This window comes from Pyrus communis, chromosome 2, assembly GCF_963583255.1.
Source record: "Pyrus communis chromosome 2, drPyrComm1.1, whole genome shotgun sequence".
In the NCBI taxonomy this organism is placed as follows: Eukaryota; Viridiplantae; Streptophyta; class Magnoliopsida; order Rosales; family Rosaceae; genus Pyrus; species Pyrus communis.
The window spans coordinates 3,094,627-3,106,721 of NC_084804.1; the positions used below are offsets into that span (position 1 = coordinate 3,094,627).

Genomic DNA, 12,095 nt, shown 5'->3' on the forward strand with positions numbered 1-12,095 from the left:
CATAGTAACACCCTTGGAGTTCATCTGAGTGAAAGAATTTTCTCTTGCTGAATGCGGTTTAAAAGTTGCCAAACAGGTTGGAAGCATTTGGTTATTGTAGAGAAATCCTTAGTCGCGCTTGATGCCTAATAGTTTTATGGCAAACTCCCAGGTGACGATTGCCGCTGCATTAGCAGGAAAAGCCCGTACACTAGTAGGACCCAAACCAATATAGCATCCTTTCAATCCAGCCCTTCTGTAAATCTACAGAGGAAAAAAGAACAAAGGCCATTTTAAACATTTTCCGGGGGATTGGGAGGGGGATGGGGGGAGAGAGAGAGAGAGAGAGAGAGAGAGAGAGAGAGAGAGAGAGGGGTGTCCTTACCGAGCTCAAGATTTGAAATGGATTTCTTGTAGCGTTCTTATCTGGAGTCATCTGAATTATGGTTTTTGCCACGTCCAAGGGTAGAACAGCCAACCAAAACTGGAAGTAGGGTGAGAACATCAGAATTTATAAGTCTAGTGGAATAAGAATGTGAGCTTGTGTACTAGAGAACGTTAAATTGTGAAGATGCATACTGCTATACCACCAAGGCCACCGCTAGCAATCCCAACTCCCACGTCAATCAAGTTTCTGTGGTCAGTTGAAGCAGATTTCAATTGTAAATGCATGTGATAGCGGACATACTCATAAACGCTGAAGAAGACCGCATTTCCAATACATTCTCTTAACAATGTTGTAAAACCTCCTCGAAAAATTCCTCTAACCTGAAAAGCATTCAATCACCTAAAATGATCATAAAAAGTTATGCTCGCCACTGTCGCCAGAAATAACAGTATTTTCTTACCCCATCATTTTTCACAGTTGTAAGGACACAATCAAGAGGATTGCCGTATCTTCTAGACATTGGGACCACAGAGTCTGTGCCTTGAATTTGCATCCTACACTGGAAAACGCAGTGTAATAAGTAAACCGTGAGAAGCAACGGAACAATCTAAAAACCATCCAATTCCTCTTACCTTCACCAGCTCCGAGGGGCATAATATAAAACTGATGATTGATCCACTAAAAGCTGCAGATGGAATTATGACTTGGGGCTGTGGACCTGCACCTTGGGCACTTCCCTTCAAGTGTCATTGCAATTCAGAAGAACGTCACATAAGAACCATAACGGATACACAATATCTTTATAGAAGTCGTATCGATAAAGTCACTAAACTGGTTCGCTATTATGCATCTAACAGAAGCCATTATCCAGATCATTACAAAATAAAATAAACAAAGATTGTCCACTTTGTTTTCGTTCAAACCTGCAGTGAGTGTTTGATCTGGGAATACATGCCGAAAACAAGTGAACTCTCAAAAGCCATCCCCACAAAAGATGATGTTGCCCCTCTGTAAAGTCCCTTAATCTGTTAAGGACCCAATATCAGTCAGCACTCCTGGAAAAGATGATGCGGAAACTCAAATTCTATAACATTGGCACCCTTTCCGAAAGAAAAATGGTTCTAGATCGTTACGTTAGAGATATTCAGCTAGATAAAGTTCAGAATCATACCCGTTCAGTCCTTAGTATCCTTGCAGTGCAATGCAAACGATTCCAACGGTGGCCGCGCCGGCGATCAAGCCCGCAACGTACTCCTTGTAACCAGAGCTGTCCGCCATCTCTCTCTCTTTCTCTCTCTGTGAATTGGCTTGTGTTATTTCTGGGATTTTATCATGGTGTCCTTGTCCGTATACTCTGCGTCTCTCTGGAGTTTTGTTGAAATATCTTAGACCAGAGAGGCAGCGGCGAGAGAGACGAGAGGCGAGTCTCTGGGTCAGGACCGCCGCATACAAAATTTTATTGGGCTGTTTTGGGAAAATCGCAAATATTGTGCGATTGGTTTTGGTAAGTGCGATGCGACTCAAGACCCACTGTCCCTAAAGATAACATATACGAGCCTCAAAACTGAAAATACAGTTTTTAGCTCAACAAAATTTATCTACTCAAAGCATTTGTGAGGAGAAATTTTTTAATATGTCAAGAACATAACTTAGTACATCAAATATCTTAATACAATTGGTTGGAATTTTTATTTTTTTAATTTTCAACCAATTGTATGACACTTAGTACCAGATTATGTTTTTGGCATACTGAAAAATCTCTCCTTTACGAGACCAAATTAGCCCAAGAATAAGCCTTCAATAGCGTGAGACTCACTTAACAAGAAAATATTGGTAGGAAGAGGAGGACGAGGCATTTTTTTACAAGAAGCTAAAGCATTGTTGGTACTTTTCAACTGACAAGGATGCATTTTTCACAAGAAACTAAAGCATTGTTGGTACTTTTCTTCACTCTCTTACTCCTTACTGTAAATATATTTTTGTATAAAAAAAGGCCGAAAAAGAATAGCTGAAAGGTGGAAGAAGAAGACAATTGAGAAAGTTATCATACGGATTGCACAGGATCGTTGATGAATTGTTTTAAGAGCATTCACATCTATACCAAAAGCCGAGGTCATTCCCACAATATTGAACGCAAAATAGGGTAGAATTAAAATCATACGGCTTTTACTGCAAGTTGCATCAAATTCATGTTGCATATATGATATTCTACAGTAGATATAAGACTGTTGTTCGGAACCGAGAACATTATCTCGCATTGCACAATGCTTTTCCTATAAATTACAAGATTCAATCCCTAATCGTTTTACGGAGGTGGATTGTCTGCCCTCCTATTTCCATACTCTCTCTATGTCCTTCTATGATGTGTGGTCACGGTTAAGCCACATCAATATTTTATATTAATTTTTTATAGAAATAATAAAACAAAAAGTAATAGGAATATAAAATGTTGACGTGACTTAAACGTGACCACACAAACAGAAGGGTATGTGGAGAGTATAGAAATGGGAAGGCAGACAATCCACCTTCTTGTTTTACCCCTATACGTGAAGTCAGTCAAGCACAGCAAACACTAGGAGAGGTGCGAAACCTGATCTCGGTTTTCTACAGACGACGCCTTTCAGTATAGTACGAGAACATTGCAGGATGCTGGCACTTCAAAACTTGCTATGAACAACATTGTTAGGAAGTTTCAGTTGGCCACACCCAGCAGTGATGAGGCAATGACCACACCCAGCAATGATGAGGCAATGGCCTACTTTTGGAATTTAATCTTTGATCTTGAAATATACAGTACATAGAATATATACATACAGATAATGATGTGGAAGGAAGAATGCGAATGGAGTTTTTCTAGAACTACATATTCCATTTGTCGACCGCAGATATATCCATCATGTACCTGCAGCTGTACTGATATTAATGTGTGATTCAATGACAATGTGGCCACTGTTTTACACAGAAGTCAGAAGATTGTCATTTCCATAGACATGGACTCGCGTGGAACAACTACAAAAACACATGATGATGACTGACGACCCAGGTAGGGCTAGCTGGGGAATATTCTGCTGGGAGATCGATGACCTACTCACATCATAATCCCATTTCCACTAACTGATAAAATAGATGAACGCCAAACTTAATTAGTAATCAACTCATGCAGCATGTGATTCTAAAGATGCAGTAGTCAAACTCCTATGCTGCCTAATAAAGTGATTCTGGGATTTAAAAAGTATTAGTTCCAAGTAAGTCGTTGGTTTCAAGCATATAATCCCATTCAGCTCGATTTTAAGCATCAGTATGTGGATTTGATCAAAACCATTGTACTTCACATCACCTTATTTTTGCTTCAATGTGTGGCATTGATTTATATTATTATTAAAATGAAAATTTCACGAGGAAATTCAAACTTGAGGGTAAATAGATATTCTAAACTCTAATATTTATGATACATTCAAATTTGAGAAAATGGGATATATATACTTTGCTTTAATCAATTAGTCTAACTCTCAGATGCTCATTAATTAGAAGAATTAACCATTAAAAATGGTATACAGCTCACAAGAATGAAGATGATTAGAGAATCTAACACCATTATTATAATGTTATGATTACATTGTTTAGGATTAAGCTGGGGTGGAAGGACTAATTGCTATATATCTAGAAGTTTCAAGTGCCGCCGGTCCCGTGGGGCCTTCGGAATGTTGGGGATTAATAAGGACAATAATCAAATTGGGTGTGCCCTAAACTATTTTATTTAATTGCTAATCTATTCATGAGAGAGAGAGAGTCCACATGTTTCACGTATGTTGGTAGACTAGATCAAATCCAACGATGCATTAATAGACATGGATTAGGGCAGCGATGTTGATGGAGGTTTCTTCCACTTTGTGAAAATGTAATTTAGTTTTTTTTTTTTTTAACAAATTATTTAACAAAGAATAGTATTAGTTGGTTAAATTGTTAAATATTATGAGGGAGAGAGATTTGGTTAAAGTGTTAAATGTTATGAGGGAGAAGAATTGATGGTGATCGAACATGAACCCAAGTGCATATATAGAGAAATGTAATTTAGTTGATGATTATACTTTATAGTATCAATGTTGGATAAAAAATTGTTAATTAAACGCATAATGGTAGTGAGAACCGTCAATCACTCATTCTATGTAACAAGCTGTCAACAGATCATGCTCTTCATTATAAATAAATATATATATATATATATATATATATATATATATATATATATATATATATATAAGGATAGGATCAAGGGACAAAGATTTTGACAAACACTTTTACACTCCTTTGTAGCCTTTGGATCCTATAACAATCAAAGGTCTAGATTAAGAATGATGTGGAGATTGTTAATGTAACATCCCACATCGTCCATGGGAGTGGATCCTGTAAGCCTTATATGTATATTCTCATCTCTACCTAGCACGAGGCATTTGGGAGCTCACTGGCTTCGGGTTTCGTGTGAGTTCCCAGAAACAAAACTGTAAGGGCGTGGTCAGGGCCCAAAGCGGACAATATCGTGCTACGACAATGGAGCCGAGCTCGGGATGTGGTAGGGGCCCGGGTTGGGATGTGACAGTTAAACATTAAATAACTTGGATGATTTTGTGGATTATAACTAATAAGGAAAACACAAATTTAAATTAATTAGAATTATCTAATAAAATAAAATAAAATCAAAAATCAAAATTTGAACTGATAGAGAAAGAATGTAAAACCCATAGTGAAGAACACACAAGAAAGGTAAGGAGAAACCCATAGTGAAGAACACCCAAGAAAGGTAAGGAGACAGATCAATGTTGTCGCGCCTCACTACCTGTGATACTCTAATTCGATTGATATGAAATTTTGATGCACAGTACAACGAATCAAGCTATCAGTCTCTTGAATCTTCTCAGAACAAAACCCTAAATTCTAAATCTTTAATCTTGACTCTTGGACTTCACCTTTTTTTTTTTTTTTTTGTTTAAATACGGTGCAAATGAATGGTAGGTGGCAAAGTGATTGAGTTGCTAGTACAAATTATTGTCAAAGCAAAACTCTTTCTGCTTGGTATCATGTTTTTGTTTTTTTTTTTTTTTGTTTTTCTATAATTAGGGTTCTTTGTTTGAAGGAAAGAAAGACTTTTCATTAAGAAGTTGTAGACCTCTTCAGCAGAGATGGAAATGGAATTTCATGTTTTTTTTTTTTTTTTTACGCTGGATATTTCAAAGTTTGATTATTTCTTTTTCAATTTTAGTATTATTTGATATTCTTTTTATTTAAATTAGTGTTTTCCTTATTGGTTATAATCCACATAATCATTCAAGTCATTTATTTTTAAAAGCCTCCAAATCACTCTTAATCAACAAGACCTTATGAGATCTAAAGGCTACAAAGAAGTGTAAAAATATTTGTCAAAATCTTTGTCTCTTGATCCTATCCCATATAGAAGCATGCACAATAATTAATGATCATCGAGGGATTTGTAGATCATAAATTATCATTCCTTCATAATTAAATGTCTGGTTTGGTAATCTTACATTGATATGATTACGTTGGTCGATCTTGAATTCTTTTGTCCATTACCAACAGCATTGTTTGAGGAACATCAACGACAAATGAAAAACATTTATTTTTAGGTTAATCTTATTAACTGTAATAATATAAACCTCTTCGTCAATTGGATCTTAGTGCTGGTTAATCACATATGTTGTTCGAACTTGAAATTTCTTACCCAATTAAAAAGAGAAGTACTACTAAATTGAAAGTCCGTGGGTTATTTAACCTACCTTTCACCATCATTATTACATTAGGCAACATGTACATTTCCTTTTTTTTTTTTTTTGTTACAAGACATGGTTCTTTTTCATGGCCAACTCCCCACAACCACATGTATGTGGCTTGACTTTGTTCGGAATGGGCAAATGATTTGTGACATGTGATTATGATAGTGAGTGTGGTACTATTCCACTTCAAGGTGTCTCACCCACAAACCTTCCCTCATTTTCTCCTAATTAATTGGCATATATCATATTTAACTAATATGTTGTGGAATGTGATTAGTGGATATGCAGTGCATGGTGATAAGAAGTAATTATGATGAGAGAGAGGTAATTATGCCAAACATTGGCATTAGGTGTGATTAACCCTCTCTTCAACCTTCGTGACATGAAAAGGTCGGACATTTGGTCGGGTATATATTTACGTCAAATATTAAGAGAATCATCCTTTGTTCGGTATGAAATGCTATAATTTTTTTAACATTAAGTAAATTGAATAATAAAACTAGAAGTTATGGGTAAGTGGTAATTTAAGGTTTACCTCTCCAAATCACTGTATTTCAAATTCAAACACTTATGTTAGTGTAGAATATTATTTGTACTAAAAAAAAATTTTAGCTAAAAAAAAAAAAGCTAAAATGATTAATATGACAACTAAACAACTATTTACCGCAAACTTTTTCTTAGAAAGAAGTTTATAGCTGAGTTGGTTAAGAACACATTCCATACACCGAAATCCTAACTTCAACAACTAGCCAACTTTTTCTGTACCTATTAAAAAAATTGGAGTAACTTTCAAAACGTGCATATAAAATATATTTGTATGTGTTGGTAGTTATAGTATTACTATTAAGCTATATGATCCTTTTTGTATATGGTCTAACTTAAACAATATTATCATTACTTAACCCCCAATCACTCAAAGAAAAGCCAATAATCAAGCCTTGTAATTATAGCGGTTACTCTACTAGTGTGTGGTCCTCGACCTCTAAGTAGATGCAAATTCAATCTAAATTAAAACTCAAAATGAACTGATTCACTATTTTTAAGTATATTGTAGTTTTAATTTTTCTCCTGCTTAATTTATGTTATTCTAATATTGTACTCTCTGAAAAACCAATGTGAATTTCTTTTTTGGGAGAACTGTGCTAAAAATCAGTGTGTTCATCGATTTCATCTTCTTGTCTCCTCTCTCTACTGAACATTGTTCTGTCTCTCCCAACATCACTCTTTTGCTCGATATCACTCTCTCCTTTCTGGAGCTACGCAAGTTCCCGCCAAACCCACATCCGCACCGGTTGGGCATTTTGCTACATGTATATAAGTAACATCTCTATTTTTTGTAGCATAAAGATCTTTGGAATAATGAACTGTTGAAAATTGCCAATCTTTTGATAACTCTGAACTTATGTATATAAATCAGCTTCTATAAACCCCCTTGTATGCATATGTATTAAAAACATTTTAAACACATGCAGCAACTCACACGCATTTTTCTACTATGCATGAAAATATCTGATAATTTGGGCCAATTGTGAAACAAATATTTCCCAATATATTAAGGGCTCAATAACTACTGGCTTCGATGTCGAGCAACTTTTGCCTAATAAGAAGGGCTCAATGACTTCGGCCACCATTTGGTTGGACTGCATATAAGATTGTAACCCAAATAAAAATGGGCTAAAATTGCAGCCCAAACAAAAATGGGTCAAGGATCTAGATCCAAGATTGTAATTAAGCTAACCTTCTTGGGCCTAGTGGGCTAGTTGGGATTTAAATTAGGGTTGAATTTGGTCGTCATGGATGTCGAACCCATAATTTGAAAAAACTCTGTCGATAACTAATCTAACATCTAATCTAACAAAATCTATAATTTGACAGAAAAAATAAATTTTTATTTCACATGCTATACACTTCTTGTATTTGAATTCAATTGAACCTAATTTTTTTTTTTTTTTTTTGGCAAACTAACCTAATCTTCTTAATCAATAAGCAAATGCCTCATTTGGCAATTAAAATAAGAGAACATGGTTTGTCAGTGCAAGGCTCATCTTCTGTTTGTTTGTTTAATGTTCATAACAAAAAAACTACCAACTAGTTAGTACTACAATTTAGTGGTATTCATCTTTACTAGTAAGTAAGAGGTCTCATGTTTGATTCACACATATGATGAAGACATATTTATTTTTTTGTTACATTTGATACCTAATTTGTGGCTCGCCCATTATGATGTCTAACCCAATCAATTAGAATATGCCATTCTTTTCGGAATACATTTGAATATGTTACACTAGTTAATCCAAATCTAAGGGATTAGATTTGAAACCCACCGGTGCTCTATGTTGCACATGAATCTGCTCATGGGTTGGATCGTACAAATGGGGACCAAACCCTATTTATAAGTGACAATATATGATACCATATGTATCAAAGCATGATAAGGCACTGTTGCTGCCTCATTGGATCATTTAGGATTAATTTTTCTTTGGCTTTTCACCTTTCACTTTCCAATAATTATAATACATTATGAATGAAGAAGTCACACTCTCTATGAAAAGGGCTGTCAATATCTATATGTATATATTCATATAATTAAGCCTGACCATATAAATTATAACATATCTATAATTTTTATAGCGCTTTAGGCTGAAAAATGTTGAAGTTTCATCATAAAACCAATTGGTAATATCGAGAGTAACTCAACTTACTTATAAACCCATGCAAGATCCCTCCTCCCATCAATGTGAGACTCATTCTCAACACGCCCCCTCACGTGTGGCGAATTTTCAAGCTCAACACGTGAACAACAACGGGTGACGTGGAGCATATGTGGCCGTTTGGCTTCACACGTGAGACAACCTACTTAAGAGACCATGAAGAAAGTTGAGGTTCCACCATAAAACCAATTGGCAATATGGGGAGTAGCCCAACTTACTTATAAGCCCATGTAAAGTCATTCATCCTATCAATATGAGACTCGTACTCAACATAGGCTTGTAACGAATTGACAAATGTACAAATCAAATTCATTTTTACAACAATTGAGTTGTTGGTTAGGTTGATCCAGGATTGGTTTAGACATAAGCTCTGTGCTCTATATAAAGATTATATGGCGTAATAATCACACATGCATGGACGCGTTTCAGTGTCCTCCAGTTCATCTCAAATTACAACAAAAAAAAAAAGTCCTTCGAAATAACCTAGCTCTAGCTCACCTTAGCTTGGCTTAGCCGAACCCAAATTTAGTTACTAAATTCGTGCCTAGCCCCCTAATATAAGTAATGGTTAAGCGCTCATTTGAAAGTAATTTTCAAGGGGCCAACATCACTTATAATGAGAAACACATAAAAAGCGTCCCTTCATAAAATCACTTAATGGTTTTAAAGAAAAGTGCCTCTAAACGAGCACTAATCAAGTCTAAAATTGAGGTTAGATATTATTTAGTGAAGATGAGTTTGAACTGTGGTTATGTTGTTGTAGTGTAAAAATCATATGTAGATGATGTGTTGTTGGAGTAAATAATTCTAGGGTTTGGAGGTACCATTCACTCAAATGGAACTTGTGGTCCTCACACACACACACACACACACACACACACACTTCTCTTCCTTTTCTACACCTTTGCTGTTTGATCAATGTTTTCATTTTAGCCTACTTCTGCTTTGAATATAACATCTTCCTTCTCCTCTCATTTCTTTGCTTCTCCTTCTGTCGGAAAAACATGGAATCAGGCAGAGCTCATGGAAAGAAGACCTGGGTGAAATACAAGGAAGAGGAGGAGGGGGAGGAGGAAGAAGAAGAAAGTAGGAGTGGGACACCATCAATAGTGGATGGTGAGGATGAGAGGAGAGATACAGTGATGATGATGAATAGTACTGCTCCTTCTCCAAAAGGGAGAAGATCTGGTGCAGGAGGGTCTACAGCAGGGCCATGTTGTAAGGTAGATAGTTGCAATGCTGATTTGAGTGATTTAAAGCAATACTACCGCCGCCACAAGGTCTGTGATGTTCATGCCAAGGCTCCGGCGGTGCTCATGGGTGGATTCCTGCAGCGCTTTTGCCAGCAGTGTAGTAGGTAACAATTTTAGAACTGTTTTTTCAACTACCACAGTTTTGCAAATAATAACTCTCTTCCATTAAACACTTAGACAACCTTCAAACCTTTTTATCTATGAAGTTCTTCTCTCGTGTGATGCCTGATGATCAAGCAAAAAATAAATAAAATGCCCTCTTTCAGAAAGCTCTTTTGCTGGGAAATGTAGGGTTTACCTTTTCCCTTGAAGTCCTTTCAAAAGAAAAGGTTCCCGGGTGGTTTATAGTATGAATTAAACTTGCAAGAACCCACACCTACAGTTTCATGCCATATCTTATGGAGAGAAGGCAATATTAGTATGCCTAGCTAAACGGTTTTCTTAATTGTTGCCTAATTAGTATTCATGTAGATATATATATATATATATATATATATATATATATATATATATCTAAATATGATGCAGCACGAAGCAAGAGAGATACAAACGTAAACCCTTGAAAAACAAGATTTTTGGAGTCCATCAGGGTTTGACAGAAAGTCCAAAAGTTGTTTTGTTTAATTGATATTTGATAATCACATTGAAACAGTCAAACGGCTTAAATAGACGGACTACAACTCCTAAAACAACTCAAAGGACTTTGAACTTTAAAATGACAATAATTCAACATTAATTGGAAGATAACTCAAATGTTCGATTTTTATAACAAAAATTAAAACTACGTTTTGGAGGCTGAAACGATCTCGGATGGCCAAAATCTATTGTGTGTTTGAACTGTGGCATCGTTCCCTTTCTAAAAATGTACCATGGGCCTAAATCGGACCTCGAATGTCAAATTTGCAAATTCCTATTGCTTCCTTTTGCCTTTTGACGATTCATTTCCTCTTCAACCCATTCGGCCTTTTGTTCTACATCAACATAAATTGTAGATACACACTTACTCATGTTTTTCTAAAGTGTGATTAACTGCCTTTTTTGTAGTATATCGATATTTTTACATTAAGGGGAGGGGGAGTTTGGCTAAGCCACACAATGAGTAGCTTAATTTGGTATCGAATTCGTCATTCACGAAATTCGAACCTAAACCTCTCACTTTCAAGTAGAGAGAAATACCACCAGACTGTAATACTCATGGCTGATTAACTGCCTTTTTAAAAATGCGAATTGTCATCAATTTTGTTGATATTGTTGATTGTTTAACTTTTTAGTTTATTTACAGACCATAAAGTTGTCAATATGTCCTTAATAAACTTGACTCTGCATTTAAAAAAGTGCATTCAACTGCGTTGTAGGAAAGACACTCATGAGTCATGAGTCGAATAATGAATGAATGGTGGTGAATTGACAGGTTTCACAGCGTATCGGAGTTTGATGACCGTAAAAGGAGTTGTCGCCGGCGATTAGCTGGACACAATACGCGGCGTCGGAAAACATCCCTACAATAACATGGACATGGAGGCGAAGCTCCCAATCTTCTGTCAACCCTTAGCCTTCATTATACGTATGCACCACTGAAACTCTCTCTCTCTCTCTCTCTCTCTCTCAATTGTATGCATTAATTAAGGAAGATTTGCTTCTTTGCTAGCACAATTTCGAACCTTGAAATTGTGCTTCATGATTCTTGGCTGTGATTTGAAACAACGCTACGACTTGATCCGTTCAGTTGGTAACGATAATTCTTGTTTTCTTCACATGCTTTAATTTGTCACTACTTTTATCGTACATTAGCATGGTATTTTTTGTCCTAAGATCTCTCTTATTATTATGTTATGAAAACATGTACGTGAAATGAACAGTCACAATGTTCATTAATATTACCAATGTAATTATGTTTAGCATATATTTTACTTGTTGATACCAATATAGCCGCAAATATAAACATATTCACTCATATTACAACACGTATATCTACTCA

The 12,095-nt window shown here is 35.9% G+C and overlaps 1 protein-coding gene and 1 pseudogene across 1 annotated transcript; one reads left to right on the forward strand and one right to left on the reverse strand.

Annotated features, from left to right (window-relative positions):
• The window catches only part of LOC137727135 (mitochondrial arginine transporter BAC1-like), a 1,937-nt pseudogene extending 141 nt beyond the window's left edge, over positions 1-1,796 (reverse strand).
• Positions 1,797-9,762: 7,966 nt separating this feature from the next.
• On the forward strand, positions 9,763-12,062 carry LOC137725855 (squamosa promoter-binding-like protein 3). Its single transcript, XM_068464668.1, has 2 exons — positions 9,763-10,221; positions 11,529-12,062. The coding sequence occupies exons 1-2, from the start codon at positions 9,869-9,871 to the stop codon at positions 11,623-11,625; spliced, it is 450 nt and encodes a 149-aa protein (XP_068320769.1). The 5' UTR covers positions 9,763-9,868; the 3' UTR covers positions 11,626-12,062.
• Positions 12,063-12,095: the final 33 nt, after the last annotated feature.